At 38.5% G+C, this 25,627-nt stretch overlaps 1 protein-coding gene across 3 annotated transcripts in view; it reads left to right on the top strand.

Moving 5' to 3' along the window:
- GALC (galactosylceramidase) overlaps positions 1-25,627 on the top strand; it is a 47,784-nt gene that overhangs the window by 6,941 nt on the left and 15,216 nt on the right. For 2 of the 3 annotated variants that reach the window (XM_015888872.3, XM_088145258.1), the window contains exons 5-10: positions 6,165-6,304; positions 8,704-8,742; positions 19,201-19,331; positions 22,650-22,805; positions 23,459-23,583; positions 25,072-25,199. In XM_015888872.3, coding sequence (XP_015744358.1) covers positions 6,165-6,304; positions 8,704-8,742; positions 19,201-19,331; positions 22,650-22,805; positions 23,459-23,583; positions 25,072-25,199 — 719 coding nt within the window. Of the gene's footprint in view, positions 1-6,164; positions 6,305-8,703; positions 8,743-13,355; positions 13,484-19,200; positions 19,332-22,649; positions 22,806-23,458; positions 23,584-25,071; positions 25,200-25,627 lie in introns of all 3 variants that reach the window. The other variant, XM_007432895.4, reaches the window with a different exon arrangement.

The following is a 25,627-nucleotide window of genomic DNA, read 5'->3' on the forward strand; positions in this document are numbered from 1 at the left end:
TAAATTAGGCAATAATGAGTTTGGAAATAAACATTCCCCTTCCCCCAAATCTTCCCCGAGTCTTCCTGCTGGCCCATCCACTCCAGTCTTCCCAATATCTTCCTGCTTTTGCTACTGATTTTCCTCACAGCCTGCCTCCCTCCCTCCATACAAAACAAAATTGTATGTTTTACAACAATTGTAAAATTTATATTCAGTTGTTAAGCAGAGTTAACAAGCAAGATACCACCCTTTTACAGGGGTAGAGAGAGAGTCTGTGTTTGAGGGATGGTAGGTCATTCATCCTGAACCCTATGATTTCCTGGAGAATTTGCTGACTAGTCTGCATACCTGTCAGGCCCAGCCCAAGGACAACGATGAAACAGTCCAGTCTAGTACAGTTCCTTTATTTGCTTATACCTTATAGACAGAATCTTGCCAAACCAAATCTATACTACAGCAACTAGTGGATATACCTTGGGAGATTCTAGGGAGTGGCTATCCTGAATCTCTTACTCTTCTCATGCTCCCCCTGCAGACTATGCTGCCTTTGGTCTCCTTTCCCCACCTGGAATGCAGCCCCTCCTTCCTGATAGCCTTGATCTCCCACATCACTCTCCTCCTCATAGATAGATTCCATCACAATACTCTACACAATGTTTATTGACACTCATGACCATGGAAGACCTGTACTGCACCTATCTTCTACTGTTTTCTGGACTTTAACAAAAACCCTAGCTTTTTTTCCCCTTTGTATACAGTACAGATAGTCCTCACTTAATGAATGCTCAGAGTTATGATGGCACTGAACAAATGGTACTTATGCCCAGTCCTTGAAGTTATGGCCATTGCAGTGCCTCTGCAGTCATGTGATCAATATTGGGCACTTGGCAGCCTGCCCACATTTACGACCATGGGGTGTGCTTCTATTCCCATCTCCCCCTATCTCTGCTCTTTTGGCTGCCCTGCGCTCTGCCACCCTTGCTGTCCCGTGCTCTGCCCCCCTTTGCTCAACTGCCCTTGCCGCCCTTCGCTCTGCCACCCCTGCTGTACCTAGCTGCTGTCTTCCTCTTCCTGCTGCTCATGAGAGGTGTGCCCAACCTTCTTCCCAAGGTCACGCATGGCCTTTCTGAGGCCTTGAGAGGCTTCAGAGCCACCTGCAACCTCGGCAGGAGTGGCAGAGTGCAGGGGGCAGGGGCAGCAGAGTGCAGGCCAGCCAAAAGGGCAGAGATGGGGGAGATAGGTGGATGGGGGGAGTTGAAGTGGAGACAAGTGCAGCACGGCAGGAGCAGCATGAGGTGCTTGCCTAACAACATCATCGACCTGGCCTAACAACTGCAACTGGGACTACTGAAACTACCTTTGCTAAGTGGTGTGGTCACGTGATGTTTTGCCTAACCACATTGCTTAGTGGTGGAAATTCCAGTCCCAATTAGGGTCATTAAGTGAGGACTACTTGTAAGTAAGGAGATCCCTGTCTGGAATTGTCCCACTTCAGTCATGGTTTTTCTGTTAGTATATACATTTATTTGCAACCATAGGTTTTAGCAAAATTCATATAAAATTACAATTTCTTTCTTTACCCTTATATTAATTGATGGAAGGGCCACTTCTAATCTCAGCATTGCTGCTGGTATACATGGGGTAAGGCTAAGACTGATCTCACAAATTATTCTGGACCACTTCTAATTCTTCTAGTTTACTGAAACCCCAAATTGGGGCCCCATATCAACTGTGAGATTGTTTTCCCTGGAAGATCTTAAGTGCAGGCTATATTAACCATCCTCCTTTTGAGTAGAAGAAGGAGCAATGGCTCTCATTAATCTCATGGCCGTTCTTGTGGATGCTACATGTGTTTTCCGTGATAGTGTTTCAGTAAACTGGATACCCAAAGACTTAAATGACCCCACTTGTTCTATCTCCTTACTATCTAGTGTCCATCTATGACTCTTTAGTCTTTTAGCAAATACTACTACCTTGATTTTGGAATAATTTATCTGTAAGTATTCTTTCCTAGAATAAGTGCTAAATTCTGTCAGGATGCTTCTCATTCTAATTAATGTTGTTGATATGAGTACTGTATTGTCTGCATACAATAATATAGGGACTTTTCTACTTCCAATTGATGGAGCATAAAAGGAAGTAGTATTAAGGTCTTCTATAATGTTGTTTATATAAAAATTAAAGAGAAAGGGAGCCAGTATACAGCTCTGGCAGACAACTTGTGTGGTTTCAATCTGCTTTGTTAGAGAGCTACTCTGGTTTATCTGTACTTGCACATAAGTGTCTTTATATAATTTATATATTAGGTAAAGTAATCTTCTATCTATATCAATAGCTAAAAACTTCTCCCATAATTTTCCTGTATTTATTGTGTCAAAGGTAGATGATAAGTCAATAAATGCTGCATACAGGCATTTTGAGGAGTCATTCATTGATTTGTGAATCAGATGTTATAAAGTGAAACACTGATCTATAGTATTATATCCCTTTCTGAAGCCTGCCTGTTCTTCTGCTATAATCTGCCTAGTATCTGCCCAATCAATATTTAAAAGATACCTTGTATATAACTTACACCCTATATCAGTGAAGCTTATAGGGTGAAAGTTAGTATGGTTTGTGGAATCTTGCTTTTTAAATATTGGAATTACTGTACTGTTTTTCCAATCTACAGGGATTCGCCCAGTGGCATTGATATAAGTAAACAAAGAGGCGAGCATAGGAGCTCACCAATCAGGGAATACCTTAAACATTTCTGGTGGTAAGATATTTTCTCCTGGGCTTTGCCAGCTGTTCTGTTGTGAAATTATTCTTTTAACTTCTGTAGCAGTTACTGGGGGCCATTTTAATGATATTTTTAATATATCTGTACCCATTAACTGTTGGTTTGTTATTCTAATATCCTCAAATTTATTTTTAAAATAAGCTATCCAAACCTCAGGTGAAATATGTGCTTCTATTATTACTTTATTTCTCTCTTGCCTTGGGAGACTAGTTCCCAGAATTTTGTATCATTATTTTGTAAATAGAACAGTCTTAATTCTTGCCACTGGCTTTTATAGTAATCTTGTTTACTCCTCCTTATCAGTGCTTGATATTTTTGGCATTTCTCTCATTGCCTCTACCCTGACAAATGATGTATCCTTCTTAATTTGTCTGACTAGTCTAGCCAGTTTCTTTCTTTCATGTCTACATTCGTAGTTAAACCATGAAATTCTGGCTTCAGTCATTTTCCCTGGCCATGCTTTACACACCAGATATTTAAGATTGGCAACCACATCCTCATATATAATATTTGCATTTTCCAGTTTTTGAAGTGTGACCCTCTGCTGTAGTATTGTTGGACTGTATAGCGCTGATCTTACAGCTTTGGCCAAGGGAGATGTCCACTTCAATTGTTTCTGATTCTTTATAGTGCCTTCTGTATTGTGACTTTCTTGTGCTACTTTATTTCCACTTATCCACATTAGGTTCAAGCCAAGTGGTCTTGGTGATCACTCTTGGCTCTATCTATAATATCAAAACACTGTACTAATGGGATCAATGAGGGCATATGAATATATAATCAACAACAGCTCCCCCTCTGTGGCTGACTGATTTATAAGAACCCCCAGATTGATCCCATTGTGATCCATGTAAACTGACCATTTATATTTTATACATTAATTTAAGTAGTTCTAGTCTGCGCTTATTCTGGATTTTATTGTGTGACATATGACCCAGAGGGAAAATGGCCTCCATTTCAAAAAAGCCTTTATCCTTTAAGTTCAGTATTTCCAAACCTGGGCCGATTCTAGCATTAAAATAATTAAATCTACCCTTGTGGAATGATGTAACATATCAACTAATGACTGTTCCAGGTTATCCCAATTTACCTGTTGTTTGGGTGGCACGTAAATGGTAACACATATTAACATTCTCCCTTTAAATTTCAGCCTCAGTATTTGAATTTCATCTGTATCATAATTTCCAGGATTAATTTCTTCTATTCTCACATCAAGATGTACTGCGATTAGGCTCATTAAACCCTTTTAGCATGCCCCATCGTTCGGTCCCTCTTGGCCCATTTATAAAAACACGTATAGCCAGGTAATGCTATCATAAGTAATGAACCAAGCTTGACTCTACTGTGCCATTGGATTGAATCACAGTGCCCAAGGAGATTTCAGAGACAAGCTGAAGTATAGAGGCCAAACAGAAGAACCATTACCTAGCATTACCTGGAATATGTACACATCACAAGACACATAAACAAAGGGCCGGGCTGATATCATGAAACTGCAATGCTCCATTCATCAGTCTGAGTCCCTTAGGCTCCCCCTGCCTGAAGATGCTGCTGCTTTCAAATGATTTGGGGGAGAACAGTTCTCTAGCAGTGCAAAAGCACCCTAATGTTGAAGTAGCTGATAGAGCTATGCATGCCTTGAAAGATATTGAGAAGTGCTTGGAACTTTGCATGAACCCAACACCTCTTTTGTTCTTCTTTCATTTAAAGGAGTCATGTCCTTTTTCAGTCTTCTGGGCAAGCTTGAATAAAGATGTGGCTGCTATAAGAGTCACTTTGTTTCTTAAAACATCATCTCTTTTTCAGGATTGTGGAGGAGCCTGAAAAAAGAATGTACTTTTATTAGTAACAATACTGCTTTAATTAGCAACCATTGTACTGTGCTTTTGTGCGGTCTGAAATACCCCTGAGTTAACTTCAAAGTGTACATTACCCTAGTGGCCAGGGTCCCTAATTTAACTTGTAGAATAAGCTAATAAGTTATGGATCAGTCTCATTTTCTTTATCCTAAGTTTCCTCCTGTTGATGGGGTGAGAGAAACCACAACTTAATTTGAATGAATGCACGTGTTCCAGTGCTATGACCACTTTCAGCCCAACAGTTTCTCTACCTGTATTTCAGTTTGGGGATATAATAGGAGATCTGAGTATCCTCTCCGTCACCATGATTTTTTCAATGAGTGAAGTGAGCTAAACAGTATGCAGGGTTTTTTGGTAGACACTGGAACGCCTAACTGGAGTATTGCTTGGAAAAGGAAATAGAAGCAAGTGATGCATGTTGGGGCAACATACAGTTACAAAAAAATTACAAAAGCATTTGTTACATTTGCAAAAAAACCCCCTGCATGATTGGGAAGGAGTTGCAATCAGTGTTACCTTATGAACGATATAATATATTCTTCCCCAGCTAACCTTCTCCATACTGAGGTTAATTGACCTATACTTTAAACTGTCGTCCTCTTTATGGAATGCTGATAGCAACAACATGTTGACTTGTCTTCCTGTTTTTGTATTTTTTCACCTATACAATCAAACTCTCATTTCCTGATTTCTTGTTTTAGCAAGCTAGTTTTTCCCAGGATAGATACGTTAATATTGAAGCTTTGCAGAAGCAAATGCACAATGTCTGAAACATACTAGGACTTGGTGAAGAGTTCTAAAATATTGGAACTTGATAGAGAGAATGAACTCTCTATTTATTTGTGTATGTGTGCGTGAGAGAGAGAGAGAAAGACAGAAATTTACAAGACAATTTAAATATAAAAAAAATTAGAACAACAAAAAACAGATGCTATATTTAGTGTTATTTTGTGTAATAAGCCAAGATATCAGCAAGCTTTTTGCATGAGAATGTAGCCCCTTTCTTCCTCCCTTTTTGACACCAATGAACAAGCCAGGAGGTCTTCAATTAACAATAATTTCCCATGCTTTTTTATACAGCAGTTTTCAACTACTTTCCACCACAAAATGGCAGTTTTCAGCAATTGTAATCAGGGCTCTAAGGTTCAGAAAAATATACCCCTATTTCTCAGCTTGCTCTTAATTCTGTTCATTGTTCCATCCAGCTCTTGTTGGCAATTATTTTCTGCCACTCGTTCTGTTTCAGTGAATTATCCTGTTATTAGTAATACAAACTATAACACTAGCATTATAGAAAAAGAAAGTAAAAAATGTGTAGAATCTAGTGATTCTTGTATGGGTGTGATGAATGTTTACAGTGAATAGGGGCTTAGAAAATGTGGATAAATTAAACGCTTTCTACAATAACTCTAACTATTTAGTAATTGAGTCTTTTTCCTCCCACACTATCTACATTTTAAAGAACATTTAGTTCCATGTAATTGATGTGTTAAGCATAATTTTCCTTTGTGTTTATTTTTTTTTTTTGTTTCCCTTTGCAGGTTTGCCGTGGGCTTTTCCAGGATGGATTGGGAGGGGTAAGAATTGGCCCTATGATTATCCAGATGTCACCACTTATTATATTGTCTCCTGGATTATAGGTGCAAAAAGATTTCATGACTTGGACATTGACTACATTGGGGTTAGTAAAGGAGTTTCTCTTCACATTGTTTTTTTTTTTTAATTTAAATACAACTTTTGTGAGAGAATATTGTACCATATGGTTTCTGATGCAGACATGCTTCCAAGCGTTTTTTAAAAATCTTCCTCTCTCTGCATTAAGCAATGTATCTGTGAGTGGTAATTGGGATGGTGAAACAAAAGTTAATATAAAAGACAATTCATCTAGTAAAGTAAATTTGACTTGTGCTAAAATGTGTCTGATCCATAAGTAAAAATAGCTTTAGACAACTTTAGACTAATTGCAGAGGAGAGTCTGCATTCCAGTAAGCCATGTTTTTTTCTTGAATGCTTAGAATTATGTAGATTATATGCAATTCACTGATTCAAAGTAGACTTTTAAACAACTTCACAATTTTTTGTATTGGTCTACATAGAGACTGGTTTTAAAGAGACTTTGTCCAAGTGGAGATGGCCAGTATAATCCATCCTTCTGCTACACCATCTCATTTAGATGGGACAGCACAGAAACCAAGTAGGCTGGCAGCAGGAAGGAATAATCTGTCTATCCTATGTAAAGCCTATTCCTTAGGTGTATAGAAATCCTGGTCAGCTTTAGCAATCAGACAAGCTTTTATATATGAGGCTGATGTAAGTGTAATATTTGGGTTGATGATCTGGATTTAAGTTTGCATGTTTTGAAAATGCAACAGGTAACACCAGCTTTACTTCATGCCAGGAAAATTTAAATCTTCTCAAACAGGCAAGCTAAGTAATTTGCTAGTGGTGTGGGTAGAGATCATTTTTATTTTGGGTTTGCAGAGAGCAGTACTCTTAACATGGTGCAATTGCTCAGCTGTTTATAAAACCAAATTGTGAGTCATCTTCCAGAAAGATAGCAAGCTGGCAACGCCTAGTCAAAGGTGTTCCTCATACTGATATAAATGGTCTCAGGTAGTGTTTATTTCCTCTTATATGTTGTGGTGAGTTCAGCACTCCAGGAATGCTTGTTAGAATAGGGAAACACATTCCACTCAGGAAAAGAAGTCATTAGCCTTTGGCCTAAGATAAAGATAGGCAAGTTGTCTAGTGCAGTGTTTTTCAGCCTTGGCAACTTCAAGATGTGTGAACTTCAACTGCCAGAATTCCCCAGCTAGCATGTTGGCTAGGGAATTCTGGGAGTTGAAGTCCACACATCTTGAAGTTGCCAAGGCTGAAAAACACTGGTCTAGTCGAACTGCTGCCAGCTGACTTCAGAAGGAGAGAATGAGCAGAGAGAGCAAGCAGGGAAGAAAGCTGGTAAAACTTTTGCTCCGTGGGGGCATCATGCCGAATCACTATTTGCGCCAACATACGTGAAGCTTGCACTCACATGCCTGTTTCTCTGGCGTAGCTATAGTTTTCAGTTTCATTTTTGTTTGCAGAATGTTGTGGTATTATGGTATCTGAATTGAGAAATGATGGTAATGATTTATTTGAAGATAGCCAGTTTAAAATCATGAGAGCCCTACATGGCACAGGGCCAGGTTACTTGTGGGACTGCCTCTCCCTGCCCGCCCTAGGTGAGATAGGGTGGGTGCACTCCAGGTCCCCTCCCTTAAATATTGTCACCTGATGGGACCTTGGAGGCGTGCCTTCTCAGTGGCCGCCCCAGCCCTCTGGAATAGCCTTCCATCTGAGATCAGAGGAACTTTTACCCTCCTAGTCTCCCAGAAGGCTGCGAAGTTGAGAACAAAGTTGCATCTCTAAGAAGAATATATGAAATTCAAAGATCAGGTGTTTAAACAATGCCACAGTAATAAAGCAACATTAATTATTATCTAAGAAAACAGGCCATAATTATAAGTGACTTGGAATGCTTCAAAGTAGTCAATTATATTTTAGAAAACAGTAGAAAGGACATGTTAAAATGGACCAAAAGGATCTTCACTGGCAGGGTATTTCAAAATTTTGGTACCCCTGATAAGAAGGCCCTGTCCCTCATTGGAACAGAGGACAGGGCTTCCAGTGCTAAACTTAAGGGATACACATTTTTTAAATTTGTTGTGAATGACCTAGGTCAGTCTTTTCCAACCTTGGGAACCTTAAGAAGTATGGATTTCAACTCCCAGCATGCTGGCTGAGGAATTCTGGGAGTTGAAGTCCATATCTCTTAACGTTGTCAGGGTTGAGAAACACTGACTTAGGTCATCCAGACTTGTTGAAAAAAACATGTGGCTGAGGCATTCATTTGTTCCATTTATGCTTCGTACTTTGACTGTTAGGATTCCAGTTCAGGTTACTGTGCTTTGGGGTTGGGAACTGGATTTAGTGGGATTTTCTTGTAATTCCTGTTCTAGTTTTGATGGAGATTAAATTTTATTATTAGTTTTTAAGCAACTTTATAACACTTCTAAATTTCTTTCCTTTTCTTCATTTAAGATTTGGAATGAACGGTCTTTTAACAGCAAATATATCAAGGTATGTCAATTACTACCTTTTTTTAATTTACCCAAGTAGGATTAGTGTTCTGGCTTTAACAAAACAACAGAACAAAACCATGCAGCAGAGCAAGAATGTAGACTTATTTTACTGCAGCTAAACGAGCGATGACAAGTTGCATGACTTGATGTGTATTAAAAATGATTTCCATTTGCATGCTTTCCTCTTTACTAGTAACATCTGAGTCATTTTGTATTGTCCATATAACACTGACTGGAAATTGAAGGTAAAATGTAATGATGGTCATTTTTTGTGACATTTGCCTTGAAATATTTTTAATTTAGATGCCTCCACTAGTGTCTGCTCACCTTCCTACTGGCTCAGAAGGCAGTATCCTGGTCCCAAGTTGTTTAGAATGTCATAGCCAGAATCGTGATCCAGGCTCAGTAACTAATTAGTAGCCAGCACAGTAAATTAACCGTGTTAGTTGCCCACTTTACAGCTGAGTTACTGCATCCTACAACAGCTGCAGCTTTTGGACCAAGCGTAAGAACAGTTTCACACAGAGTATATTAGAGTGGTCTATGGATGAGGCTATCAGCTCATGAGCAGTTGTAGCTGGATTGTCCCTCTCCAGAAAAAGCACTTGGTGCTGTATTATTCAAATTTACATTAAGCACTCTTAGCCATGGAGAGCTTGGGCCTTTAGTGACAATGATGAATCTAGGGACTTTTCAACACTATAGAAAAGAAGGCATAATTATTATTTTTGTATAATATTCATGTGTCACTTAATTGAATGTTTAGCTTGAAGAATGTTATAGAACTTAATCTCAAAGAAAATGGCTAGGGTTTAAAAGAAGTATTTCCTATCTTGATTAGATACTGTATACATTTCTGCTTTACAACACTTGTATATTTAAACATGACTGTGTTAGTGTTACATTTCTGCTCTGGAGCTGAATTTGTTATTTGCTTTTGAAAATAACCTGTTTAGGTTACTTATCTAACTTGCTAGAATTCATCAACTTTATGGCTAATTTAGATAAGGTTTAATGGTGATTTAAAATGTAAGGCTATGGAATATGTAAAGAGGGTGAATATTTGATAACAAGTGACTGGACCTGAAGGCTATAGGCAGCTGCCCAGTTCCTAAGAGGAGATCTCTGTAAGTTGAAATGTGTAGGAAAGCTATACTATTTAAATTTTTAGTAATTTAAATTGCAGCTGGCCCAGAACGTGGCAGCAGGTGTGGACAATGGACAATGGCTTCTCTTGAGGTCACCCTGTGTTGAGTGAGCTATACTGATTGCTATTTGTTTTATTAATGCAATTTAAGGTGCTTACTGTGGTATACAAAGTTTCTTACATGATCTCATATTTCTTCAGACCTTCAGGTCTGCAACACTCCTTGCAGGTCCCACCGCAGGTACATCTACAATTGACAGTAAATTCTCCTTTCTCCATAAAGGGCCTTTTATTTTAGAACAAACTTTCATTGGAGTTGAGGCAGGCCTACACTGCCCAGAGCCATTCGGGAATGGACGGTATAAGTAATTTGCAATTTTAGTTATATTTCCATATACTGGTAGTCCTTGCTTACTGACCACTCGTTAGCGACTGTTCAAAGTTGCGATGGCAATGAACAAGTGATACTTATGACCAGTCCTCAAAGTTCCAGCCATTGTACCACCCCAGTGGTCATGTGATTGTGAATCTTGCGCTTGGCAACCAGCTTGCACTTACAATGGTTGCAGCGCCCCATGATCATGTGATTACCATTTGCAACCTCCCCTGCTGGCTTCCCATTCCCCCAGACAGAATTGGTGCATAGTCTGGGGGTCCTCCTGGACTCATGACTCCTGCTTGTGCTCATGGTTCCTGCTTGTGGAGCAGGTGGCAGCTGTGGCTAAGGGGGGGCTTCGCATGGATTCATCTTGGGCACCAGTTGCACCTATACCTGGACTGGGAGGCCTTCCTCATGGTCACTCATGCCCTAGTCAATGTACTCTATATGAGGCTACCCTTGAAGATCACCTGGAAACTTCAACTTCTCCAGAATGCAGTGGTGTATGCATTTGTGGCATGTCATGGGTTGCCTGTGTTACACCGGTGCTGCATGAACTGTACCAGCTCCCAGTTTTTTTCCAGGTTCAATTCAAGGTGTTGGTTAATGTGCATGGGGCCAGGTTGTTTGAGGGACTGCCTCTCCCTGAGGACATGTACCTGTCCCACTAGATTGGATTGCATACAGTGGGCTCACTTAAGTCTCCTCTAATAAATGTTGTCATTTGGTGGGACCTACGAAGCAGACTTTTTCTGTAGCTGTGCCTGTCCTGTGGAACAGCCTCTCCCCAAGATATGGAGAGTACCTACCCTCCTTGTCTTCTGGAAGGCCATTAAAACCTGGCTTTTTCCTCGGGCATTGGAGCAGTATGGGAGGTGAGCCCAACATTATGTTTTTCAGAAGATAGTGTTATGGTGTTTGGTGGTCTTATTTATAATCAAATAAAATTTATTAATATTTTATAATTATTAATTATCAATTAATAATTTATTAATAATTATTAAATTTATTTATTAATATTACATAAAATTAAGACAAAAAACGGGGGATCCTGGACATTTGTGTCAGATAAAACAACTTCCCCCCAAATTATCCCAATTTCATTAAGTTTTTTCTAAATTTGTTTCTTTGTCTAAAGAAGACTAATTGAAATATTGATAAACAACACATGACAGCAGACAAATTAGTAATTCATGTATTGATTTATCCTTCCATGTTGTACTTAAAAAGGAGTTTTACTATTTTGCCCCTGGGCAAAAAAAGTGATAGATCCTAGACACTGGGGTCAGCCCTACAAGTAGATCAGACCAAGCATCAACTGTACAGGAAGGCTAAGACCCCTTTTTTTGAGAGTGGCTATAATAACAAAATCTTGCAAGTCTGATTGTGCTGTGTCTCCTCCCCTTGTTACACCCATGCGGATTAGGGAGATGTGTGTCTGAGCCACTTAGCATACAAGTAGTCCTTGGTTACTGACCACTTGTTCAGCAACTGTGCAAACTTACAAAGGTGCTGAAAAATGAGACTTATGACTGGTCCTTAAAGTTATGGCTGTCTCAGCATCCCTGCAGTCATGTGATTGCAATTCAGGTGCTTGGCAACCGGCATGTATTTATGATGGTTACAGCATTCTGCAGTCACATGATCACCATTTATGACCTTCGCAGCCAGCTTCCAACAAGCAAAGTCAATGGAGAAGCCAGCAGGAAGTTGCAAGGTGTGGTCATGTGATATTGTGGTTAACGACTGCGCCGCTTAGTGACAGAGTTGACAGAGTGACAGAGTCCCAATTGCGGTTGGTAAATGAGGACTACCTGTACTTTCTGTTTGTTTTGGATTTAGGCCATGTTTTTCTCCTCATTACTTTGGTAATAGATCTGGCGTATCTCTGTCAAGGTCATCTTCCTGACTCTGCATCTGGGGATGTAGCCAAGAGAACACGTGTGCCCTTGACAGCCAATAATTGCTCAAAAGTCATGTTGACAGTCCTTTGACTCTCAGAGCAAAATGGGGTAAAAGTAGGAGAAATTCACATCATGTGAGTTTGTTTTATCTGGAGTTTGAGTAGGTAGCATATAAATGCTGGTAATAAAAAATAAATAAAATGTTCAAACTCCCTGTATTGTATCTCCAGTAGAATTCAACAGTAACTTGATACTAACACCTTTAATTTACAACATTTTGCAAATACCTTTGCAAAATTAACTATTGAGTTAAGTACATAGAATTTTTAAGCTGTCATACGTTATTCTTGTTTGCTTTGTTAAGTTTACGAAAGTGTGTATGATTTGTAGCAAGACTTTTGTTGAGGCAGATCAATCTCTTAGCAGTCAGCACTTGCTCTGTGTAATATGTCTTATAGTCTATGAAAAACTTCTATCTTGCTAAAAATGGGAATTTATTAGCTGGTAAATAAAATAAAGCTTAATATTTCTGGGGAACATCTGTGTAGAACACTGATTGTGATTAGTTTATTTTCTAAATTAAAGCAAGATACTTAAAGAATTCTAAAATTCTTGACTTCAAGATATGCTTCTTAGTGATTGGGTTAGTAAACTGATGTTCTGTTGATTAAACACTCCAGTAATTTCATTTAAATTGGCAATTATCTGTTGTACTTTGCCAGGATTGATCTTAAATTGGTATTAAATTCATATTAAATGGTCAGTGTTCCAGTTCTAAAATAAGAATTGATTCTGGTGAGGTGATGTTGGTATTGATGGCCTCTGAGTGCCCTTTGACCTAGTTCATGTAGTCCATACTTTTTTTTTTTGGTTGGTCATAAAATGGATTTGGGGTAGTATATCAGTAGGTTTCCGTCTCAAGTGCTACCTAAATTTCTTCAGGCCAGTCTCATACAAGTAACACTGTTTCTTATTAATTGATTCTCACCAAAAAATACACAGTTCCTACTGAGGACTGTGGAATCTAGGCAAGCCAACAGCATATATGATTTTAGTTTTTTAACATTTAATTTCAGAACTAGTTTACCTTGCTCTCATAGCCCTTACTTGTTTCTTTAAGGTAATGTCATGCTCCTTAGTTGATGAAAATTATACTTCAAGTAATATTATCTGTTACCAAGGTACTACGCAAAACTTTGGACAGAGTGGGTTTAAAGACCATTGGCATCATTGCTGCAGATGGAAATTGGGACATTGCCAGTCAAATGCTAGTCGACCCTTATCTAAATGATGCTGTTGAGATAGTAGGGTAAGTGTGGAAATACAGAGGAACGGTGATTCCTCTACTGTCTTGAAAGCTTTGTATTAATTAGAATTTGGATGCAAGCTTGACTATCCTGCTCTTCTTATGCATGGGCTATAGTACCATTTGTTTCCAGTCCTGCACCTGACATTGGGCAGCAGTCCTTTCTTCCTGCTGACTATTGCTGTGGCTTAATATGATACCTACATTCTTCTGCTATCTTCTATAGCTATGGGACTCTTCTTTTACATAGTAGATTCTTTAGATGCTTCCCCACAGTTCCTCTTCTGTGGGTAGCCTGAGAACCTAAGGCTTCCTATCTTTAACAGGATTCTCAGTACCTTCACTATATGAGGGTCCTTAGGGGAAGCTTTGACAATTGGTGGAGCAAAGTCTAAGAGTTACTGATAGGCTCATATATATAGGATTGTGTGGAATATTAAACATTACTGATTATCTCTAAGGAAGTTTCTTGTGATTGCTTAGCCTTTTCAGTGATTGTGGGGTACTGTAGCTTTAGAATACTCTTCCTGTGGAAATCTGTTGGGCTCTTGCTTTGTCTTTTTCTCTCAAGTTTTAAGTTCTACTGCTCCATTTTTTTGTTTTATTTTATATTACTGATTTACTGTTTATTTGTGATGGTATATCTAATATATGTCATTTCACTTTTTGATATGTATCTTAGTTGCTTTGAATACTGGAAATGTAGGAGGGTGCTATAGATTATGCATTTAATTGTCCCCTTCCCAAAGTGAACACATTGCGTGGAGATTATGGTGACAGTTTTCATGTCTGATTTACTAAACAGCATTAGCTAACATTATTCTCTATATTCTCACTTCTTTTATTTTTTGGCTATCTAATGAGTTGTTTAATGATAAGCTAAGTGTCCAGCATTAATTAACTCATTGTCTAAGCTTGTGGAATCATCCAACAGAGTTATTAATCAACTTAAAAAAGTTACATATCCACCCACAAGTATCATTGTTCAGTGGATAAGTTCTTTTAAAACATTTAAAATGGAACAATTTTTGATTTCTATTAAAATGAGTTTTATGAGAAATGATGGCAATTTGTTAAATAATAACCACAAAATTTATGCTTGAATGGACTAATGCTAAAGATTGCTATGGATCATGAGGTTTGTAGTTTGATTTTCTGCTCTTTCTTAAGAATTAAGAATAGAAACAGAAACTTAGAAACTTTAGTTGTGGGAATGCTTCTGAAGCTAAATCCAAATTCTGGATGTCTTGCTGTTAGCTGCTTGTTTGAAGTTTGTTTGCAATATTCAAGATTTCCTTACTCTCAGTGGCTTCTGGGGAAGAAATGGCAAACTAAAGACGGTTCTGCTAAAAGCAGAGCTGATGACCATGGTGGAATGAAGAGTCGATGAATAGATTGGCTCTTCCTAATTCCTCTCTGGACAAAGAGAGGACTTAAGATTGCCCACAGGTGCATCATACAGTTGCTTCTTGCGAGGAGACTGCAAGACAGCTGTCTCCGGTAGGTTTAGAGCTCTGAGAGACGAGGGAATAGCCATCTTTTTGCTCAAACTGTGGTTGGTGCCTTTTAAAGGACAGAGTTCGCATACTTCCTTTTCTAATCACTTTCGGAAATTGCTTGTTAACTGCTTTTCAGCTATTAGGAACCCTTGGATTGACAAATTTTACAGCATCAGGTGAGTTTCCTTCAATCCTTACTTAGCAAAAGAAGTTTTAAATACAAGTTTAAGGACTTAAAAAAAATTATTTTGGAATAAACAGCAAGAGGGTGATTAGAACTTTGATTTTGGAAAGTTACAAATGGACTAAGGGTCCAGATGGATTTGAAATAAGATTTTGGAATTAATTATAAGAATCCTTCCCATGGGAAAATACTTTTGGTTTGAATTATCTTAAAAAAAAATATAGGATGAGTCTTTGAAGGTTGGACACTAGAGGGAACCAGAAGGAACTAAAGATTACAATTAAAGGAACAGAACACTTAAATTTGACTTACTAATATAGAATGAAGCAAAATATTTTAACATTGGACATATTGAAGGATATTTTTGAACAATGGACCCAGAAGTTAATTTTAAGAGTGTCTGCCTCTGTAGATACACTGTGTTTAAAAGATGTTATAAAAGAATAACAAGTTTTACTGGACATGATTGAGACTGATCTGAAAGTGGATTTAAAAATGACAGGCTACAAGAATAATATGGAAAAAGATGCTACACTGGACATACAAATGAAACCTGCTGATGTCTTAATAATTAAAAGGGATATACAAATAACAAACCAGAAGAGTGACCTGGATAACTTTTCTATATTGGATTTACAAAACAGACTTGTTAAAGTTTTGAAGAATTTTGTGAGAAGGGACAAAGAAAAAATGAAAAGAAATCAAGTTCTAGGACATTATTTGAAGGGACTAAAGATCAACATTGTTAAAAGTAAAAGGAAGGAAGATAAAGTTGGTTTACTGTATTTGATCAAGGTTAAAATAGATATGTTGTTATCTGTGGTAATCCTTAATGGACTTTTGCTGATCAGGACTGATGATGAGGCTTTAAGGATTTGTTTATAGATAAGAGATGGGATATGGGAAGAGGAGAACATTTGTTGTATTTTAAGAGAAGATGATAAGTTACTAAAATTGCTTATACTTGTGATGAAGGGGAAGCTCTCTCTCTCTCTCTCTCTCCTTATTTTTTCTTTCTTTTCTATTTTTCTTTCTATTTTTTTCTTTTCTGCACTTTCTATTTTTTCTTTTTATTCTTTTCTTTTCTTTTTTAGTTTGTATTAGTTTTTATCTTTTTAATTGTAATTTTTTAGTAAAATTACTATATAAGAAAAGATTTCCTTACTTTCACCCTCATCTTATTTAGTGTCCCTCCTAATGCTTTTTCTGCCAGAGATCATCTGGGAGGACATTAATGATGACAGGAGTAGGAAAAATAAATGTATTCGATTAGATGCTTTACTGAAGTTCTCTTGGGAGCAAACTATACTGTAAAGACATTGTAGTGATTTGACTACCTTGAATTTAGTAAGATAAATGTCAGCTGCTGCATTCTATTGAGGCTTATCTGATCCAAGACAAGTCTTAATGGAAAGCTCATGATTTTTTGGGATTAAACAAGGATCAGGGTAAAGATATATAGAATCAGTTTTGGATGCCAGCTATTGTACCATGGCTTGCCTGATCTAGATGCTTTCTAGCTCAGCAATGTAGCAGATATTTCTGAGTGAGCCTCATAAAGCCAAAAAGCATGTGTGTGTGCACGTGCACATGTGTATCTATTATCTATCATCTATCTATTTCTATCTATCTATCTTGGTGTAATAGTTAAGATGCTGGCCTAGAAACCAGAAGAACTCTAGGTCTCCTTTAGGCATGAAAGCTGGCTGGGTGACTATGGACCAGTTTCTCTCTCAACCCAACTCACCTCACAGGCTTGTTGATATGGGGAAAATAGGGGGCAGGAGTATTAGGTATGTTCTCCACCTTGAATTGTCCAAATATATATAAAAAAGGGAGGATAAAAATCTAATAATAATTACCTAGCTACCTACCCTGAAGAGAAGGTAAAGAGAAGGATGAACTATTTTATACTGTTTCTTCTTTCCCTCTCCTCCAAAGCAGAATGTATAAGAAGTCTTATCAGATCAATGTCTAGGCAGTTGCTGAAGCTGACACCACCTCTGTCATGATCAAACTCCCAAGTGGCATTACTATCATTGCTATTTGTAGCTGTTAGAATTATTGTGTCTGACAATTGTTCCCCCATTCATTGGGCAGACATCACTGCTTCTAGATGGCAGGGTGACTATCTTCTAATCACCCAAAATGCAGTGCCCTCCGTTGACATTGCATTTGAGGAAAGTGAGTAGCAACCTTTTCATCTTGGCTTCCATCAAGACCACCATTTGCTACTAAGTTTATATCTGAGAAGAAATGGGTGAATCTCTGTTGCAGTATCACTTTAGAACTTCAAAATAATTATTCTGAAGTAAGTAAACAGAGAGACATTGATAGTTTAAATTTTTACCACCAAGCTTGTCAGTGCTTAACTGACTGCTGTACTGTATCAAATTTTCCCTGGATGTGAAAATGAGAATAAGATTATTGTAGAGTTCAGATCTTGCATCTTCCTGAACCTATGCACCACATTATTTTTGACACCTTGGTGTTCAGTATCATGTTATTACTAACAGAAACAACAAATGGCTAACAGGTAAGCTGAAATGAAGGGTGTAATTTGATTTGTTCTTTTTAACTATTGTTTAAACCGTAGTAGATAATAAGAGGGACATCTAAGAAAGATACATTTATTTGGTGTTCATTTACCTTCCTCATAACCAAAAAACAGTATTTGATGTACTTCACTATTTGTGAATATTGCAGACATTAAACTAGTAGAGAAACACATTATATATAAAAAATCTTGTCAAATTTTTAGAATGCCAGTGTTCGTAAATACCATTGATTGGGTTTATAGCATCTTTTTACTATGTAGAGAAAATACTTTTTTTCCCTCTTAGAAGCCATTTTCTTTTCTAAAAGTTACAAAATGCAGTAGGCTATTAAAAGTTTCTAGAATTCACCTGTTAGCTGCTTATCTTAGCTGCTCTGTTTTTTAGAGCATTATGTACCTTTTCTTGACCTTTACAATATCTCATTTAATTCCAGTATTTCAGTGTTTATCAAGCCAACTCTCAGATTCTTTTGTCACAGTCTATACGCACCCTATAAAGTTGGCTCAAATTGCAATCTTGTGGATAATCTCATGTCTTGAGCCTTATTCTGGGTCTCTTCTGTAAAAAGTCTTTTGTAGGCAAATTCCTGCCTTTTCAGATACCAGGATAAGAACATGAAGAAGAATAAACAAATCAGGGTAAGATCTAATGTCTGCTCACCCAACAGAAGCTTTGCAGAGAATTGGCAGTGTTTATTCAAAGATGGCTCATGGTCTTCAGTCAATAGGTGCACAAGAATTAAGATGCTCTGTGATTTTTAATGATATTCCTTTCGTAATCTGCATTGCAATTTCACTGCAGATGTTTGTTACATTGCTAACTAAATACTGGTGGGGAAGTTCAATTAACTTGTTTCATTGACAGTACTGCTTCGATCAGTGGAAGAGAAAAGAACTTATTTTCTCTTCCTCTCCCTCCACCCTACTCCCGTGCATCCTTAGCAACTGTTCTGTGGGTTGGGAGCAATTTCTTGAATAAATTTGGGGCAGGCAGAACACAGTTGGAAGGAAAGGAGGAAAACGTTCTGTTGTGTGAGTGGACATTAGATCTTGCCCTGATTTGTTTGTTCTTCTACATGTTCTTATCCTGGCCTCTGAAAAGGCAGGTATTTGTGTACAAAGTACTTTTTTAATGTTGCTGCAGGAGATATTCCTTGGTTATATTTGGGGAATGAGGCCTGCTTTTTTGTTTCCCCTGCCTGTCCATGGATGTCTCCTATGAGCTTTGTCGACTGTTAGAAATGTTTGAAACTGTTAGAAATGAAGCAGTTCCCTGAAGACAGTGGCATCTTGTTCTGGTTTTCCCTTTGGCAAACATGTGGCTACAGGTGTTATAACTTCACATTTATGCAGATGTCATACCGAGAGAAAATGCCTATTTTGCAGCTAGACTTCAGCTGAATAAGTTGCACAATTTGGCTTTTTAAATATTTCCTACAAATGGGGAAAATGCTACTTTTTTGTCTCTTTATTTTAAAAGATTTTAAGATACACTTTGGATAAGCAAGAGCTTCAGCGGGTGCGGATCATAGCCAGCGATGACCTCTGGGAACCAATATCCTTTAACATGCTTGTTGACTCTGAGCTCCGTGAAGCAGTCGATATTATAGGGTAGGGTATCTTTTCAAAGCTGAATCTTTCCTCATAAACCCTTCCAGTTACTTTTGATAAGCAGCACATTTTTGAAAAAAAAATCTTTCTGGAATATTAAGTCATTGCAATCTTTAGACTCATGAGCTTTCAAAGTGTCAAATGACATGTGCAAATATGACTGCACCCCTGACATTCTTTTATATTTATTTATTTATTTATTTATTTATTAATTATTTTGTTTGATTTCTTGTCTTTTTGTCCAGCAGGAACTGGTGATTTTGCATAGCAAAGTTCAAGGGAATGCTTTTGTTTTCTTTTTCCATCTTCTGTTTCACCATTCAGGCTGTTTATTCCCTTGAGATTCTTATACAGGTAGTCCTTGAGTTATGATGGCAGTTGGGACTGGGATTGCCATTGCTAAGCAATGTGGTTGTAAAGCATGATGTCACATGACCGCATCGCTTAGTGACAGCAATCCAGGCAGTCCCGGTTGCTGTCTGTAACCCCGCAGGTCATTAAGCGGGAAGCAGCGGGAGTCTCAGGTAAAGCGTGCAGGGGGGGGTGCAGGCCACGTGTGAGTTGGGGGGGTGCTGTGGATTGGGGAGAGCTGCAGAGTGGTGTGAGCACAGGAAGGACGGGGAAGGAGGGCACAGTGTGTGCAAGCAAAGGGGGGAAGGAGAGTGTGTTGTGTGTGAGCAAAGAGAGGAAGGAGGGTGTGGTGCATGCAAATGAAGGGATGGAGGGCAGTGTGTGTGTGAGTGAAGAAAGACCAGAGGAATGGGAGAGACTTACCTGAGTGACTTGTGACTTTCCCTGCTGGCTTCCCCATTGACTTTGCTTGTGGGAAGCTGGCAGGGAAGGTCACAAATGGCGATCACATGTGGGATGCTGCAACTGGCTATAAGTGCGAGCTGGTTGCCAAGTGCCTGAATTTTGTACATGTTCAAGGGTGCGCGACGGCCAGAGCATTGAGGACTGGTCATTAAGTCCCTTCATTCAGCCCCATCATAACTTCGAACAATCACTGAATGAATGGATGTTAAGCAAGGACTACCTATATTCATGAGATTTAACTTATGTGAGATATTGGAAGAGGGAATTGGAGGAGAGAATGGGAAACATTTTTCTGCCTATTATTTTCACTCAAAATTACCTCTTCCCCAAATGGTTTCATTGTTGGATGGTAAATTTGTAGAAGGTGGTGGTCACAGTTATACATTGAGTGGTGGGGGAAAGAGTTTTCTCAGATCAGGTAATTTATTTTTGATAGAAACAGATTTCTTGCCATATAGCAAGGATGGGCAACTTTAGGTCTCCCAAATATTTGGACTACATCTTCTGTAATCAGCAATTATGGGCCAAGTTGCCTAGATTGTATGGGAGATGTCATTTCAGTTATATAGTTTCAGCCCAAATCATATGCTAATGATTCAGTGGCTCTTCAGTGAGTAAAAGTTGCTTTCCCTGTCGTTTGTACATGGTTATCTTGATAGTTTGTATTCAGACAAGGCTTCCTGCTTGCTGTTCACATATCTATATGAACCAAGCAAGTGCTTTTTCTAGCTATTGGATAAGAATAGGGATCATTTAGTTTCCCCTCCCAGAAAAAAGGAGGGCTATTCTGCTGGCATTAGAAGTGAAAGTTTAAAAGTCACCAGATGAACTCTGGGAAGGAGATCTGGGAGAGAACTTTATGGGGATGTGTAATGGCTGGCATTTAAGATGGCAGTAGACAGCTCTGGCTGTTGAAGATTGGTTATTGGTTTTAGAAAACCACATCGATGTCTGATAATCCTAAAATGGGCTAGGCAGTGTTACACTGCTAAAGCTTTGTTGTTTCTGGCATGTTGGTTTGAGGGGAGTTTGAAGCCTCCTGAAGCATGGGAGGGCAAGTCCAGGGAAGACCTACAAAGACCTGAGGAGGAGGAGGAGGATCTGCCTTTCACAGATGATATCTGATGGAGGCTGAAGATGATGGAAGAAAAAAGTTTTACCAGCCTGAGGAAAAAAAAAGAGCTGCCAGCTTGACTGACAAAGGAAAACTGCTGGCCAGTATCTTTAAGCCTTCTATTAATTCTAGATAGTAGACGGCAGAGGGTAGAATAATTAGATATACCCATAGGCATGTACATATTAGAGAGTCTTATAGCGTACAAACATATATCCATGAGATGGGCGGCCCTATAAATTTGATTAATAAATAAATCTTATTCAGGAGTACAGAAAAAAAAATTAAGCTGCAAGGTCTTTTAAATCTTAAGTCATTAAGCAGGCAGCAGAAACAAGGGGGACAGGAGATGACCTTCGCTTGCATAGTGGTAAACAGTCTTGTTGAGGAAAATGGCTGGAAAATTAAAATAATTGTGTGCTTGTTGAAAAAAGGAAGAAAATTCTAAGGTGGTGTTTTGCTCTAATTTTTCTGTCAAATCCTATGAACCAACAGAAAGCCTCAGTCATGGTTATCTCTAATGTTTGTTTCATCTCAATTTTTTTTAAGAGTTGAGCTTCAGTATTTTAAACATAATCAGAGAGTACTCAAACTTTTTAAGAGGTCAATATTAGGTTTCTTATGTGTTTTATGAGAAGGATTTGGGTTAGACTGGCAAGACTGTCCATAGTAGAGATTTTTGTGCCAAGTTTTAGACTTTAGAAGATACTAGTTCTTAAATGTAGATAGAGGTTTAACTTATTTTGCATCTCTGCATTTCAAAAGGAATCTAGACTCCTGTTTTAAGATACATACTGTAAATCAAAAGCGCTGTGACCATAGACATTTAGATCTCTGAATTCTGTTCTGTAATAATAAGAGAATGCTGGCATGTTGGTAAATAAATGGAATCCCAGACACTTTATTTTAAATTGTGTCCTTACTTTGATCTCACTAGACAGCCACAAGGAAAACTGAGGCTAAGACTTGCCAACTGCAGTCCAGGGATCATACTGATTTACCCTTCAGGATTTTTCATTTCTGAGTTTTAAAAGGCTATATAAATGCTGAGCATTTTTATTGTAAATGGTAGCCTGTAAGTGTTATTCCTGAATTCATGGATGAACTGTTTTGTTTTCTATGTCATGGATTTACTATTGCTGTAAATGTAAAAGCTAAGGGGAATAGATGAGAACAAAAAGATTGCTGGAGTGTCCTTGGAAATGCTATGAGATATTATTTAAAACAAGTTGAGACAGTGCACATTTATCCATATAGTCATCAAAAGCTGAAGCCTTGAAGAATACCACTATTAGAAAGGACACCACACCTTACATACTTTTCTAGAATGTTATTTAATTAAATGCATATACATTGGAGTTAAAATAAATACTTTTTTTTCTGTCTAGGGCTCACTACCCAGGGACAACAACAGTGAAAACTGCCCAATTAACTCTAAAGAAACTCTGGGCTTCCGAAGACTACAGCACTTTCAACAATGAAGTGGGTGCTGGTTGCTGGGCTCGAATCCTGAACCAAAATTATGTAAATGGGAACATGACTGCGTATGTGTCGGCATGTCTGGTGATATAAAAGTGTATTTTATGACAATATACATGCGTGTCTATAATATTGTGAAAGCCTTGCTTAACTCTTTTGATAGTGGCAATTGGGTCAATATTTTTGACAGATGAAATCACAATATGCATGAAACTCGGACCAACTAATTTTTTTCTAAAGCTGAAATGACCATAACAAGGCATTTATTCTGCAGATATGCTCGGTTTCCCCCTGTAAGAATATTTCTTAATATATGACTTGAGAAATACTCATGTTGTGCCTGATTGATCTATATATAGTAGCTGTTGTGCTGAATTTAAATAGGTTGATTTTTGCTAGACCATTTATTTGTATAAACATCTCTGAAGCTTCTTCCCCTTCCATTTTTTGCGCCATTGCCATCAACTGAGAGTCGCAAAAGAAAGTGAAAGGCAGGCAGATAAATGCCACTCCAAGCTTAGTCTGTGTCAGCATTCCCAACTTTGGCAACTATCCATCCATCCATCCATCCATCCATCCATCCATCCATCCATCCATCCATCTAGATTTTATTAATGATTGCTGCTGTTTCCTGTAAACTGACTCTGAAGACTTTGGATTATGAATAGTGGCATATAATTAATAATTTTCCTCCCTCTTTCTTATCCCCTGTTCCTAGTACTATTGCTTGGAATTTGGTGGCTAGTTACTATGAAGAAATGCCTTTTGGAAGGTGTGGTTTAATGACAGCACAAGAACCGTGGAGTGGGCATTACACTGTGAATTCTCCCATATGGGTCACAGGTACATTTTTATTTAGACATCAACTTTTCCAGTTATTAAATGCATGTTGAGCTGCTGCTTAAAATGTTATTATTATGCAACTGCTGTAGCATATTGAATATCTGTTGTTTTGGATTGTAATACTTGTTGGAGCAGAGCAGAATACAAATCTTTGTAAATGAATAATAAACAGTTCCTGCTAAGAATTATAAGAGTGTGTGTGAAGTAAAACAGTTTGTTTCAACATATGTGCAGGATTTTGCATGCTGGGTAGCTTCTTAGGACTACTGTCAATTTGAAAAGATTTCAGACATTTTGTCTGGTCAAGATTTAGATAGTACGCTCACTCTGTTCCCCGTGTACGGATTTCTGGGTCAGCCAGGTTTGAATTCAAACTATAGATGTACTGATTCAATGCATACATTTTAGAAGCTCTCATGACGTTATGAAAAAAGTGTGAGTTGTATGAGAGCATAATGCTATTCTTACTGCACTGCTTAATCATTCAAAATACTTTTTCTTTCAGATGGTTGATAATCAGGATTGATCTTTCCTAGCCTGAAGCCTCCCAGTTTACATAACCTGTGATCTGTCTGGGATTTATAGGAAATACAATCAAAATAGCTGGAGAGCACAGGCTGGGAACCATTGGTCTAAACTATGGCAGTTTTATTGAGTCACAGTCTGGTGCTGCATCCATGATCCTGCACATTATGAAGGAGCTCTTCTGAATTACATCCATACCCCTTTGCCTTCCTTGTACCCATCACTACTCAGTATTGTAGGAAGTTACCCCGTACCTTTGTTTGAGTTGTAACTATGTGTGGGCACTGCAGCCAAAGGAAGATGAGCCTGCAAATGATTGCTTACTTGCAGGACAATTGAGCTGTTTTCTTTCTTTATGCCATTTTGTGTTGACTTTATCTCACTCTTCCCTTGATCTGTGCTGAAACCATTTTTTTCTTTGTCAGGACAACAGCTGGTTGTGTGCATATACATTTAGCTTAGGGGTTACTTTTAGATTAGATAAGTAGGACCTGCAACCAGCAGAATATTATAATCTTGCTGATTGTGTCCAAGGTCCAAACTGGTCCCTCATGCCCTCTTCCATCTGATTCTCACTTGCTCACCGTTTTCTTCCTTCTACCATTCCTCAGCACGTTAGGTGCTCATCGAGCATGTTCCTGTCATTGTTGAGTTCTGGAATGATCTCCCACTCTCTGATTTTAGCCTTCTCTTGAGTTTCCCCATTTTGAGTGCATCAGAATCCACATCTGAAGAATGAATTTGTCATGAGAATAGAGAATTATTCTATCGGCCTTTTCTTATTCTGTTCCTGGAAATGTGAAGCGATAGCTGTTGCGTAGGGGAATCCTTTGCCATTGCCTTCTGTGTGGATGAGTGCCCGCCCTCTTCTGCTTTAACTTTTGAGAATTCCTCCCTTTAGGGAAGGGTATCTTCCCCCCCACATCAAAGAGGATTTCACTACTCTTTCTTGTTTTGATACAGCACACACAACACAGTTCACACAACCAGGCTGGTATTACCTGAGAGTAGATGGGCATCTGGAAAAAGGTGGAAGCTTTGTGGCTCTGACTGATGGGCTAGGCAATCTGACCATCATCATCGAAACAATGGTAATGTTATTTGGCAATGTTTGTCTAATGTAGATTTGATTTCAAGCACTGCACTTTATGGAAGTATTACAGTATGAATGCTATAGAAATTAAGTGTCCTTTAAGTTGCTCTTGACTCCAGCTAATTTCATGAACATATCCATGTCGTTTTCATAACAATGGTATGATAACAGTTTGTTGTTACCTTTCTCCAAGATGTGTTCTGACTTTCCAGTATAGTCTATAGCAGTGTTTCTCAACCTTGGCAACTTTAAGATGTGTGGGCTTCAACTCCCAGAATTCTGGGAGTTGAAGCCCACACATCTTAAAGTTGCCAAGGTTGAGAAACACTGGTCTATAGCCTTGGTAGTCTCTGGTACCCTCCCATCCAAGTGGTAACCCTGTTTAGCTTCTGAGCCCCAACAAAGTCAGTTAAATGCTGCCACCTG

Source organism: Python bivittatus, unplaced genomic scaffold, assembly GCF_059951505.1.
Source record: "Python bivittatus isolate LINGU-HERP-01145 unplaced genomic scaffold, Pbiv_v1 ctg000480_np1212, whole genome shotgun sequence".
Taxonomy (NCBI): Eukaryota; Metazoa; Chordata; class Lepidosauria; order Squamata; family Pythonidae; genus Python; species Python bivittatus.